General features: G+C 52.0%; 1 protein-coding gene across 2 annotated transcripts in view; it reads right to left on the bottom strand.

Annotated features, from left to right (window-relative positions):
* VAV1 (vav guanine nucleotide exchange factor 1) overlaps positions 1-13,244 on the bottom strand; it is a 56,739-nt gene extending 43,495 nt beyond the window's left edge. Inside the window, exon 1 of one of the 2 annotated variants that reach the window (XM_039878537.1) lies at positions 12,932-13,244. In XM_039878537.1, coding sequence (XP_039734471.1) covers positions 12,932-13,135 — 204 coding nt within the window. In that variant the 5' untranslated portion in view covers positions 13,136-13,244. The remainder of the gene's footprint in view (positions 1-12,931) is intronic. The other variant, XM_039878536.1, reaches the window with a different exon arrangement.
* Positions 13,245-14,238: the final 994 nt, after the last annotated feature.

Below are 14,238 nucleotides of genomic sequence, written 5' to 3'. Positions count from 1 at the left end.
GGGGCCTCAGTTTCCTTATCTTCACATTGGGAGTGAAAATGCCAACCACACCTCCACTCCACCACCTAGAGCACTAGGAACGGTCATACATTCATTCAGCAAGCATATACTCAGTGCCTACTGGGTGCCAAGCCCTGGGACCTGGTGATGACCAACATAGAACCCGGTCCCCAAAAAGCCTATGCAGTCTACTGGGGAAACAAACATTGAGCAGATATTAACACAAATAATTGATCAATTACCATAGTGATGGGGGAGTATGGAAAAAGCACAGAGAGCCATGGGATGTGGTTCAAGGGGAGACGCATCTGACGAAGACTAAGGGATGGTGCCAGAGGGGAGACGCGTTCCAGGCAACCAGCGGGCACTGCTATGCGGACATCCGATGGTGCACAGCGTTGGGCAGTTTCTTAAAAAGTTGATCATGTACTACCGTGCAACCTAGCCCATCCCCAGGCATTTACCCCAAGAGAAACGAAAGCAAACGCTCATCTCGAAACCTGCACTGGGATGTTCGCAGCGGCTTCATCTGTGAAAGCCAAAAGGTGGAAATGACCCAAATGTCCATCAGCAGAATGGGGAGTGTGCCAGGCAGAGGGAAAAACATGCAAGGGGGCTCTGATCGTTCAAACACCCCTTCACTGATCCAACGAACAGTCACTGAGCATCTACTATGCTCCGAGCGGGCTGTCGAGACAGCTGTGAGCAAGAGAGCCCATCCCTGCCCCCGTGAGGCCGACGTTCCGGCAGAAGGAGGCAAACCACACGTGACAAGGATATGAATACAGCTTGTGAGAGGGTGGTAACTAGGAAGGGACAGAAATAAGTAGGAAAGGGGGTGGGAATGCCAGGAGGCAGTGCGATTCTAAATAAGCAGGTCCAAGAAGACTTGTCGAAAGTTAAGGCTTCCGTGGAGCAAAGGCTGGAAGGAGGGAGCGGTCCAGGGGCTCGGGGCAGAGGAACCGCCCCGAGGGTGTTCAGGGCAGAGGCTGGACACCAGTTCTTGCCCCAGGTCCTAGCTCTCACTGAATGGCCCTGGCCCGTGGTCACACCACCTCCTTCTATTCTTCCTCCAGTCCAGTGCTACCCCCATCCGTCTCCTCAGCTCCCCCATCGCCCACTAGCCAATTCTCTGAATTAAATTCTCCCTGTTTGAGAGACCTAAGTTTATTTCTGCTTTCCTAGCTGAATCCTGACTGGGAGAGCCAGAAATCCGAATCCGAGACTATCTCCATAACCACGTGAAAGGCTCATGCGCCCCCTCAAAGAGGCGATGTTCCTACAGTGCTTATGGCCACAGGTTTGGGGGGCCCAGACACTCGAGTTCAAATCCCAGCACAGCTACTTATTCACTCAGGCAACTTACTTAAACTTTCCATGTTTCTGTTTCCTCATCTGCGAAACTAGGATAATAATAATACATAACAGGCTGTGTTTCCAAAGGTGGCCACAAATATACCGCCCATCCAGCACGCTCCTCTGCAGTGACACCGGTCACATCCCCACCAAGAAGTGAGGTCTGATTCCCCTCCCTTTGAATCTGGGCTGGTCTTAGTGACTTGCTCGTCACCAAGATGGCCGCAAAGTGACACCGCGCGATCTCCGAATAGGTCATAAAAAACCTTGCAGCTTCCGCCTTGGTCTCTCGAGGAACCCTTCCTCTCCACATTCCTCCTCAAGACCCAGACACCATATTGTGAGGAAGCCCAAGCCACACGGAGAAGTCACGCCCCAGCACTCCAGTAAACGGCCCCAGCCGAACACAGCCTTGACTCGTCCCAGCCCAGGCACCCGCCCCGCGAGCGAGGAATCCGCCCGATGACCCCGGCCCCCAGATATCAAGGTCTCTCATTAGGGAGCTGATGGACCACCATCCCACACCCCGTCTGAATTCCTGACGGAATCTGCGAGAATTGTAAAGTAGCTGTCGCCCTACACCACTCTGTTTGGGGCGGTTTGCTTCGCAGTACAATCGTTTCCCTTATCTGCAGTTTTGCTTTCTGTGGTTTCGGTTACTCGTGGTCAGCTGTGGTCCAAAGATACTAAATGGAGAATTCCAGAAGTAAACAATTCATAAGTTTTAAATTACGAGCCATTCTGAGCAGTGGGATGAACGCTCATGCTGTCTGCTCCGTCCTGCCCGGCCCATGGACCACCCCTTTGTCCAGCGTATCCACACTGTACACACAGCACAATAAGATATTTTGAGAGAAAGAGCACATTCACTTAACTTTGATTACAGTATGTTGTTATAATGGTCCTATTTCTTTTAGTTATTATTTTTAATTTCTTACTGTGCCTAATTTATAGGTTAAACTTTATCACAGGTCTGTATGTATAGGAAAAATATAGTATAAATAGAGTTCAGTACTATCCATGGTTTCAGGCATCCACTGAGGGTCTTGAAACGCATCCCCCTCAGATAAGGGAGGACGGCTGATATAAATAACTGAGACACAACGGTACCTACTCCGAGGGTTTGCTATGAAAATCGAATGAGTTAATAAGTAATAAGTACGTGGAACACACTTGCACGTAATGAGGGCTCGACACACAGAACAAGGGTCTGCCGCCGTTACTCATTTCTGCCTTCTGAGTTTTCCCGTCCACGTCACTAAAACTGCTCTGTTCAGAGCAGCAAGATCTCAACGTGAACTCATTTTCCTCCTTTCGCCTCTTGACACTACACCGTCTGCTTTTCCTCCTAAGTCACTGAATTCTCCTCTTCCGACTTCTTGCAGCTTCTTCCTTTTCTCCCTAACCCCTAATGGCTGCTCAGCCCTCAGACCCCTGTTCTCTCTCTCTCCTCCCTCTCAAAATGAGCTCATCAGCTCCCAAGGATTTATTTCCTAAATACTAATAGGTACTGCCTGCAGTATGTCACGGCTTTACAACCACTAACTCATGAAATTCTTATAACAGCACTTTGAGGGGCTATCCTTACGCCCCATTTGAAAGATGGGGAAACTGAGTTACAGAGAGGTTCAGTAACTCATCCAAGATCCCACAGTGAGGACTGGAACCCAAACCCCCATGCGACTGGACTCTACGTCCCACAAATAAGATTTCTCAGCCTCGGTACTATTGATATTTGGGGGGCTGACCTGGGCCTTACAGGATATTTAGCAGTATCCTGGTCTCTACCCACTGCATGCCAGTAGCACACCTCTCCCTCCTGCAGTAACAACCAAAAATGCCTCCACACATTGCCAAATGTCCCCTGGGAAGACAGAGTTACTCCCTTCATTTCAGGAACCACTGGGCTGGCTATCCACTATTCTGAGCTACCTTACATCTCCAGTGTCACATGGCCCAGTCAGAACTCCCCAGAACCTGTTCCCTCCCAGCCTTCCCTTCTAAGCAAATGATACCCCAACTCATACAGGTCCCTCAGCTGTAAATGTAGTCATCATCTTCCATCCTTTCGTTCACTCCCCCTCCCCCATCCAATCCGCCAGCAAGTCTGGTCAGCTCGACGACAAAAGTGTGAGCTGGATCCACTGTGCCCGACTCCTAGTCTAGGCCACCAACGCTTCTTGCCAGGACACCTTCACCAACCTCCTCCCCGCAGGACTCCTTGCTGCCACCTCCATCACCCTCAAAGTCTGATCCTCACAGAGCAGCCGGAGGAACCGCTTAAACCACCGATCTGCTTAAACCCACCCAAGACTTCCCACCACATTTAAACTCTGCACGCGCCCCACAGCCACTCGACCAAAGGACCCTCCTCCCAAACCTCCTTCCCCATCGTGCTCCCTTCACTCCCTCGCCTTCCACCAGCAGGTCGTCATTAGGGTGCTGCCCACAGGGCCTTTTCCTTCCCAGAGCTAGCTCCTCCTCCTTCAGCTCTCAGCTCCCCTTGACCACCCTCCAGAGAGCGTGCCCCTTGTGGTTTTTCCTCATCTTGACCCCTGATTTCGTCTGCAGCATTTATTATAACGTTTCATTGATTTGCCTGTTTACTGTCTGTCATGGGTTGAATGGTGCGCCCCACCCAAAAGATATACCCACATCAAATCCCTATGAATGTGATGCTATTTGAAATAAAAGAACTTTGCAAGATGTAATTAATCACTAAGGATCATGAGATGAATCATTCTGGATCATCCAGGTGGGCCCTAAATCCAATCACAAGTGTTTTTGTAGGAGATGCACAGACAGACAGAGGAGACAGCCATGTGAAGATGGAGGCAGAGGCTGCAGCGGCACAGCCACGAGCTAGGGGATGCCTGGAGACACCAGGAGCTGGAAGAAGCAAAGAACCGATTCTCCCCTAGAGCCTCCAGGTGGAGCAGGGTGATGCCAGCACCTGGATTCAGGCCTCTGGTCGCCGGCAATGTGAGACAATGCGTTTCTGTTTTAAGCCATCCAGTTCGTGGTACTTTGTCACAGCAACCATAGGAAACAAATACACTCCCTTGTGCCCCACGAGGCTATGAACTCAGGCGGGTGGAGAGTTAATCTGCTGTGTTCTTTCCCATAACCCAGCAATCAGCACAGAGCCTGCTGCTGATAACAACGTAAATGAATATTCTAACTCAAAGAAACTCTACATCTCTTCTTCACCATCCAAGCCAGCAAGCGTTTATGTGTTTATGTTATTTGGAGCTCTCTGAGTTAGAAGCTCACTCTAAAACAGGGATTCTCTCAGCCAGAGGTGGTTCTGTCCCCCAGGGGTCATTTGGCAATGTCTGGGGACATTTTGTTGTCACAACTCTTGGAGGAAGAGAGCCATGGAATCAAGTGGGTGGAGGCCCGGTATGCTACTCAACACCTTAACGATGCACAGGGCAGACCCCAGGACAGAGAACAACCTGGCCCCAAATTTCAGCCTTGCTGACACTGAGAAACTTTGGACCAAACTTAGTACTTGATGCCAACGTAGACATGAGTTGCCTCCCTCCGCATCTATTCCCCGCTGTGCCAATAGCCCCCAGTTTTCCCTGCATAACGTCCCCGTCGCCCCTCTTGGTCCAGCTCCTTTGGGTAGAGATGACTCCGCCCCCAACTCCAGGAGTGGGCAAGTGACCTCGGCCTGACCAAGAGCATCCCATTCTCCCAGACACAGGAGTGGACATGTGGCCCCTCCAAGAAAATCATGTCCAGCGAAAGACAGATTTTGGCTTGAGAGGCCTTTAAATCGACCCTCCCATTTTCCGCTGGACATAGAATTGTGGAAATACAAATGTGGAGCAGCTGGTCATCCTCGTCTGCCTCCATGAGGGGAAGGAATGACTGAGAATGAAGGAAAACACCCAAAAGAGCAAAGTGAAGAGGTTAAGGGGGGTGGGGAGGGCGGTTTCCCTGAGACAGCGTCTGAGCCCCTGGATCCAGCCAGACTTAAAGGCATTTTCTCCCAATCTTTTCAGTTACGTGAGCTAATAAATACTTTTTTGACTAAGCGAGCCTCAGCTGGGTATGGTCACAAGATCTAAGGCACTTGGTTAAAACATCTATAGACTAAGCTCAGAATTTCCTCAAACCTTAAACTTCCCCATCTGAACATCCCTCGTTTATCCCACTGTTTCCAAGGGACCTGACTCGCAAGTTCCTCCTAAAGCTCAGGTCACAGAATGCCTCCCTGACATCGAAGAGGGACAGTCCCTCTCCGCATTGTGGGGAGATCTTTAGAAGACCAGCTGTGCTCATCCAGCATGCCCTCGGGGCCTGTCCACTTCCTAGCACCATTAGTATTAGCAAGAGAAACAAACAGAACTCCTTTTGGCCCCGTATGCTAACCCCCCCGCACACACACACACTCAGGCATGTTGCCTCCTCCAGGAAGCCTGCTCAGATTATATCTGGAGGTTCCCTCTCCTCTGCGCTCTCAATGCCCTGGGGTCCACCCGCCCATCACTGAATGTATTGTAATTGCCTATTTTCTCATCTATTTTCATGAGCTGCATGAGGGTCTGTATCTCATTATCATGTAATTCTCCACCACCTGGCATATGGCCTACTACAAAGAAATGTCTAGGACGGGGGCGGTATTATCGCTATTATTATTATTACCACCATTATCATCCTCACTTTCCCCATTTTAGATGAGATTTGCCCAAAGTCACACAAGTAGGAACTTGTAGAGGTGGGGTTGGTACTAGGCAGTCCACACTCACCACTGCTAACCCACTACCACGAAGCGATCATCAGCAAGCACTCAACGAATGCTGCCTACGTCATGGCTCGAGCAGCAAGCTCTCTCTACAAAGGGCCAGAGTCATGATTTTGTGGGTACGCAAGTCATAGGGTGACTATTCATCTAATGAAACCAGCCATGGACAGCATGTCAGCATGGTCATACATGGCCATGACCATGTATCAGCTAAATTCTGTTGACAAAAAGAGGCAGATAGCCCACGAGCCGCACTGTGCTGACCCCTGTATTAAATGAATGACAAAAGAATGAATAGTTGATAAATATTGATTGAGCACCTACTATGTGCTAGGCACTCGGGATACAGTTTGAGAACCAAACAGACAAAAAGCCTCGCCCCGACATTCCAGCAGGGGAAGCAGATAATAAGCAAATAAGTAAAATCTGTGGTAGGTCAGAGGGTGCTGAGAGCTATGGGGGGAAATTAAACAAGGCAGGGAATGACAGTGAGCAGTCCTGCAGAAGGAAACCAGGGAAGACCTCTCTGATGAGGAAGCTGAAGCAGTTACGGAACACTCACAGTGAGTATCTGGAGGAAGAGGGATCTGTGGAGAAAGAACAGCATGTGCAAAGGCCCTGTGGCTGGATCGAAGCCGGTGGGTTCCAGGAACAGTGAGGAGGCCCACGTGGCCGGAGTAGAGTGAGTGAGGGGGAGAGAGGAAGGAGAGGAGGGCTGGGAGGAGGACAGAGGCCGAACTTTCTGGGCCGTAGCGGGCACTTTGTATCTTGCACCAAGGGCAACGGGGAGCCCTGTGAGGGATGGGAGCAGGGTGGGGCCAGGGTACTCCAGCGTCCTCTGTGAAACCCTGAGGGTGACAGTTCCCAGAACTGGACCTAGGCCAGTGAACAGAATGGAATAGAAAAGAAGGCACAGCGTCTGAACCTCCCAGGCTTCTCGTGTCCCTAGCAGACACGTTGGGATGAAGTCTTCCAACCAACACGGCCCAACCCACTTTGCTGAGATTCGCTTGCACCCAGGCCCTCCACCCCTAACCGAATCCCTTCCCCCCGGCTTTGGTTCAGGTCATCCTCCTTTCTCATCCCACCAAGGTTTCCTCCAAGCTAGCGCCTTCCAGACCTGCATCTCTGAAGCTAGCCAGGCGTCATCTTGGCGTTCTATGGCATTAACTTCTCTATATCTACCCGAACCATTTCCTTGTCCTCCCTGGCTCCCAGCTAAACTAGATTCCCAGTCTCTCCTGAAGTGGGATGGGACCGTGTGACTGAGATGTAGCCAGTGGAACAAGAATGGAGGTGATGGCGCCCCTTCCCGTACTGGCCCAGGAAAGCCTCCCTGGCCTCCCTTCTAACGCTTCTTCCTCGTCCTCAGGATGAATAGAAAAGACTCCCAAGGGCTTGAGGGAGGGTGAGGCCACGAGATGGAAGCAGCCTGGGACCTTAAAGAACCTTGGAAAGAAAGGCCACCCTCTCCAACTCCCAGTTGACCCGAACTGGGCTGTGATGTGAGCAAGAAGTAAATACTTATTGTCAGTGAAGCAATGCAATTTGTCACAGGAGCTAATATCACATATCCTGACTTATACCACATCCTTCAGCCAACTTGGACCCACTGGAATCAAATTAACAAAGAGAGCGACTTCCATTAATTTAGCACTTTTTATACATCTGTCAATCACATGACCACCATGATAGAAATTTAACTTACCTTATCACATTTAATCCTCACACAACCCTCAAATAAAGGTGCTATCCACATCTCTATTTTATAGACAAGACAGTCAGGGCTCAGATAGGTTAAGTAATTTTTTTTTCTCCAAGATCACAAAGCTAGTAACGACCCGAATTGAAATTCAAACCGGACTAATATATAAAGAGCTCCGAAAAAAACAAGAAAAAAAGGCCAACAAAGAAGGAACAATGGGTAAATGATATGAACAAATACTATTTCACCAAGAGAAAATAAAAATACCTCTTAAACATAGGAAAAGAGAATCAATCTCGCTCAGAAAAAGAGAAATGCAAATCGAGCCATTATGAGCCTCCGTGTATGTCCCATCAAGTTGGCAAAACTCCAAGAGCTTGACAACAGAACAGTCTTTTGGAAAGGCTGCAGAAAACAAGCAGTTTCTCTCCTAGTGGTGGGGTAACTGGAACGACCATATGGGGACCATCCCATACAGACGACAATTTGCTCGTATGAAAAACACAGACTCATCTGATCTGAATCAGCAAACACTTCTGAGAATTTATCCCGCGGACGTACCCGCTCACATGTATGGCAGTAATAGTAACATTCGCATGTAGCCAGGTACTTTTCTAGGTTCTTTATAGTAACTCATTTATCCCTCACAAAAATGCTTTAAGATGGAGATGCATTATCTCCCTTTTACAGACTGAAGCACAGAGAAGTTAAGTAACATACCCAAGTTCACAAAGAACAGAAGCCAAAAAATGATTTATGGTCAAGTGTATTGATTGCAGTAAGCTTGTCAGAACAAAAGCATGGCACGATCCAGATGTCCACAGATGCGGGGGTGGTGGGGGGGAGGCTAAAATACACGATTCCCCAGTTGAGCAACAAAGTAGAGACAGTTTAGAGTAATTGTTAAGAGTAAGGATCCCGGGACCAGGCTTCCTGGGTTCAAATCTCAGCTCTGCCACTTTCAGGCGGGCCCGGAGTAAGTTACATAATGGCTCTGTGCTCAGCCTCTCCTTATGAAAGATGAGGATAATGATACTATCCACCTCATAGATTGTCGTGGAGATTAAACGAATCATTGTACAGAAAGCGTTTGACCAGGGGTCGGGGAGCTTTTTCCACATATGTCTGGAGAACAAATACCTTCAGCTCCTCAGGCTAGACAGCCTCTGTCGCAACTACCCAGCTCTAGTTGTAGCTGGAAATCGGCCCTCCACAGTACAGAAATGAATGGGCGTGGCCATGTGTCAATAAAACTTTATTTGTAAAAACTCTCTGTGGTCCAGCTTTAGCCCTCCAACTGCAGTTTGCTGTCTTCTAGTTTAGACTCATGCCTGGAACACAGTCAGTGCCATGTAAGTGGTTTGTTAAATAAATGAACTACCTGGAACATCACGTAGCCATTTTCAGAAAGGTATGAGGACAATCTCTATGTACTGATCTGGGAAAGTTTCCAGGATGATTATTAAAGCAATGAAAGAGGGTAAAAAGCAAAAGGCATTATGTGCCATCTTTCATGTAAGTAAGAACCTGAATTCCTATTTGCTCATGTTTGCATAAAGAAATTCTGGAAGAATGTACAGTCGACTTAAAAAAAAGTAGTTACTTATGGGGGAATGTAGGAACTGGGTATCTGAGGGACAAGACTGGAGGTTAACATTTTTCTCTATATGCCTTTTAACGTATTTTAATACTTGAATGATATGAGTGTGTTATTTAACCAATTAAAAGACTCTATTGGGCTGTCACTTGACTGGGTTTCTTGACGTCAGCACTGTTGACATTTGGGGCAGGATAATTCTGTTATGTGTGGTATTTGTAGGATACTGAGCAGCATCCTGGGTCTCTATCCACTAGATGCCAGCAGCATCTCCCAAATATGACAACCAGAAATGTCTCCAGCCATTGCCAAATGTCTCCCGGGGGAGCAAATTCCCCCAGTTGGAAACGACTCCCCTAACCCGACTCCTACCTGCCATGTTATGCTGCCCACCCTCCCGCTACTCCACATCCTTCCTAAATATACTTTTCAGTGAAGGTTTATGAGGTATCAGACACTGGGCTAAGCAATACTGAAATATCACAAGAGTCCACCCCCAAAAAAAAGGTGCTATTTTTTCTCTACTGTTCCACAGATGGGAAAACTGAAGCTCAGGGAGGTAAACCCAGGAAGTGCTGGCTCCTCCAAACCAGCACCCCCCAGCCCACTCTGCCATTCTAACTCTTCCCCACTCCTTTCTCTGACGGTGCCAGGGGCACCAGCATCCACTGAGCTGGGGACCTTGACAGCATCTTGGCCCCAGTGCCCACCCCCACCCCAAGTCTAATCAGCTGCCGCGTCCTGGTGGATCTTTCCCACAATGACTGTCACATTCGTCTCTTCCTCTCCCTTGGCCTTAAAGTGTCATCTCTGCAACCCAGAATTTGGAACCCCACAGAGCAATGAAAGAGAGTTGGGATGTCTGATTGTCACCGTGGCCACCTATCACAGTATCATCCTCTCTCTCTGAGCCTCAGATCTGAGGGACCATCCAGCTTGAAGACCGCCTCCGATCTGACCTCACCCATGAATCATGTCCACCAGCCAGGCCACTCACTGCCCTGCAGTACGACGCAGCCCGCGTGGGCACCCCAAGGCCTTCACATTGATTGGCGGCACCCCTGCCATGAGCAAGGTTTCCCCAGATCCGTTCGGCTCATCGCTGCGCTTTCCCCAGGACTCCGCTCAGATGTCACCTTATAGGCGAGGCCTGAAAAGTGTGACCCCCACACTCCAGAGCCCCCCGCCCTGCGCTGTGTTCTCCGGAGCGCCCTCGGCTCCTGGTGCTGCACGCCTCCTCACTTGCTTGCTGCCTGTCGTGTCCCCACTAGAATGCAGGCTCCGCAGCACGGGGCTCCGCGTGTCCTTTCCCACCGCCTGGGAACCAGGCAGAGGTCCGGCACCCGTCATAACTGTTGATGGATGAGTGAACCAATGAACGAACGAACGAACGAACGAACGTTTAAATATGCTCTTCCCAGCCTCCTTCCTAGAAACAATGGAGCAAAAGCAGGAGAACTATGAAAAGGAAACGTGAGAGACTGGGAAGCATCCCAATTGCGTCCTAACTCCAGCCTCCGCAGCTTGGTTTATGCCGCGGACCCCTCCGCCCCACCCCCCACCCTCGGGAGCACCCTCCCTTTGCTCTCTCGCTCCCTCCGCGCCCGTGGGCAGTCCAGGGCTCTGCTCACATTTGTTGACAGCATCCTCCCTCTGGCTTCAGGTTGACTACCATTTAGCTCCCCGCACTGCGAAAGGGGGCATGGGATTGCGCTTCAAATGGGGACGAAGTGGGCAGCAGCAGGAAGGCACAGAGCCTCCGAGAGGGGACGGGGAACACTCCTGCCCAGGCCTGACACAGCTGGGTGGAGGAAGCCAGAGAAATAAGAACGTTCCTTCTCACCCTTCAGAGCACAGCACAAATGTCCCCTCTCGCAGAAAGCCTGACTCTCCCAGACAATGTCTTGCATTCGCTCCAGGACTCCCAGCCCAGAGGTTTGTCCCTCTACCCCAGTCCTGACAACAAGGGGCTGGAGGTGTCTGGTTTTGTCTCCCCCAATCTGCGAGCACCTCGAGGGCCAGGCCTGGGCCGGGGTTCTCTACATTTTCCAGAACAGAGAATAAGAATGGTCCCTGGAGTCCCTACAGCTGCCGTCCTGGAGACTATGCCACACCCCCTTTCCTTTCGTCAGAGAACCAGCTTTCGGCAAGATGCATGCAGGTCTGGAAGTTCATCCTTAAGTCCCTCCACCTTCCCATTAGCTGATATTGAAGCCGCACTGGGGGCCTCGCCTCCCCACAGACCTGGGCCCTGACAGCTCCCACCTTCGTGTGCTGGAAGCCAGAAGGAGACAAGCGGATGCAGGCAAATTTGGGATGGCCTGCGGTCAGAAGGGCTGGCCGTGGGGGGAAGGGGCCTCTGGGGCTCCCTCACTTTGTCAAGAAGCCCTGCTTGGGCTAGGAAGAGTGGGCCACCCCTCTCCGCCCATGGCCTTGTCCCCAGGAAACACCCCCAGGGACCCCCGTGGGCCCCACCCCCTGAGCAGTCACTTCCCCTCCGCCACTGCACATGGCACCTCAGACCAGAGAGGAGGTGATGGGGCCCCAGCTGCTCCGCGCGCCGTCCCAGGAGAGGCCCCACCGCCAGCTCTCAGCTCCTCTAAGGCTTTCATCCTGCATAGGGCCTAAGGGCCCAATCATGTGTCCCCTCAGACCCCTGTGGCAGGCCGGGCAGCCCCAGCCACCACGCAGCAGCGTATACCACTTGAATCCAGCACCTAGGCAGCCATAGGGAACCAGAAAAGGTGCTACAGAGAGAGCATCCAATCCCGTTACCGCCCCCACCCCGACCGCATTCAAATAGGGACTCGAATGCATTTCCTGAGCCGGGGGCGGTTACAGTCAAATCCACCTCCTCCTGGACCCTTTGCCCTAACAGAGAAATCTCCCCCAAGAAAGAGCAGCTATTTCTAGGCTCCCAAACCCAGGACGATCTCAGGGGCTCAGGATCAGGTCCTGCCTCAATGTCCCCAGTGGGGATGGAGGGAGCTAGGACGAGCAGAGCCCCAGGACACAGCCCCCCACCCACGCTGCGCTGCCCGGGGCCCAGGCAGGAAGCCAAGGGGAAGGAGATGTGAGGGGAAGGAAGGGGCCCCGACTGGAGGAGGAGACACATGTGGGGAAGGAGGAGGAGGGGCCCCCTCCCCCATAGCCAGAATCTGGGGTAGAGGGGTTCAAAGAAAACCTCGGGTGCCCTGTTGGCTACCCAGGGAGGGGGTTCCTAGGCGCCCCCTCAAGACTCCCAGACCGTGGCATCTGGGTGCCCGAATCCCATTGGAGTCGGCCTGGGGCTTGGGAGCGGTTACCCACCAGCCTGCTAGTCCTCAGCCTAGATCTGGGCTCATTCCAAGCCCATGAATGCATTCCTCCTAAGGTAAGGTAGGTCACCCCAGAATCTCAGTGTTACCACCCATACATCCCCCCTGTTCCCATGCCGGCCCAGAGGTAGAGTGCACTCACCCAGCCTGGGAAGACCCCCACTTCCGACCCTCCGCCCGCCAGCCCAAAGCGGGCTCACCTGGGACATCTGGGGGCGCAGGTTGACCTCGCGTAAGTTGATGGCGTGGGGCAGCAGGTTGTTAAGCAGCTGGCAGAGAAGGACCCCATCCCGAAGGGCCTGCGCCAGCTCGCACACCTGGGCCCCGTCCCAGGTCACGCGGTGGCTGGGCGGCAGCACCCGGCACTGGATCAACCAGTGGGTACACTGGCGCCACAGCTCCATGGCTGCTGCCTTTCCCGGGCCGGCCCGCGCACCCTCCGTCCTCCGCCACCCGCCTGCCCGCCTGCTTGTGCTACTAGCTACCACTTCCTCTTCTTTGCCTGTAACTGTCGCCCGGAGATGGGGTGGAAGAGGAGGAGCCGTGGGGGTGGGGGCGGGGGAGCACCTGCGGCCCGGCCCCGCCCCGCCCCTTCCACGCGGGACCTCTCCCACCAACACAACACCTGGGCACCTGGGAGGGGGAAGGGCTGCTAGTGGAGTCAGGCTCACTAAACTGAGGCCGGCTGGCTTCCTCCATATCCAGCTCTTGAGCAGTAACAACTGAAAGGACTCGAAATCCGCCCTCTCCTCACTCCTCCCTTTGCCTCCACCCTGGTCCAGCCCCATCATCGCTAGCCTGGACCAGTGCGGTCTCCTCCGCCCTGGTCCCCGCGCTCCCGCCCTCTCCTCCTGAAGCTTATCCTTCCCACAGCCGCCAGAGGGCGCATGGGAGCACCTGAGTCCAGTCAGGATGTCCCTCCTCTTGTCACATATCTTCCTCATTAGGGTAAAAGTCCTCCCTGCAGCCCACACGGCCCTATATGACCTGCCCTCCCTAATCGTCCCTGTCCTCACCTCCTTCACTCCCCCTTCGCCTTCACCCACTGGCTCCAGCCACCCCGGCCTCCCGCTGTGCCTCCTAGGCGCCAGGCCAGTCCTACTCCGGGCTTTGGCACGTGCTCTGCCTTAGGCAACTTCGTGGCCAGCTCTCTCACCACCTACAGGTCTTTTTGCTCAACGTCGCGGTCTCGTGAAGTCTTCCCAAACCTCCCCATTTCAAATCGCAGCCTTTCCCCTACCCTATCACACCCTATCCCGCTTCCTCGTCAAACCTGATGTTTTATTGTACTTATTTCTTTGTCTATTTAGAAATGTGCGTCTCTTGTGTACTGCCGGAACCCCTCCATGCCGGAACCTCTCCCATGCTGGAACCCCCCAGCACCTGTCTATGTGACATGCTAAACAAATATTTGTTGAATGAATGCATGAATGAATAAATGAATAAATGAATAAACAAACAAACAAACAAACGGTTGAAAGCTCTACTGGCTCTGCCTCCGATACTT

The sequence above is a fragment of the Pteropus medius genome, unplaced genomic scaffold (assembly GCF_902729225.1).
Source record: "Pteropus medius unplaced genomic scaffold, Ma_sr-lr_union100, whole genome shotgun sequence".
In the NCBI taxonomy this organism is placed as follows: Eukaryota; Metazoa; Chordata; class Mammalia; order Chiroptera; family Pteropodidae; genus Pteropus; species Pteropus medius.
The sequence above is the reverse complement of the archived record's forward strand: the minus strand, read 5'-3'. Positions and strand labels throughout refer to the sequence as shown.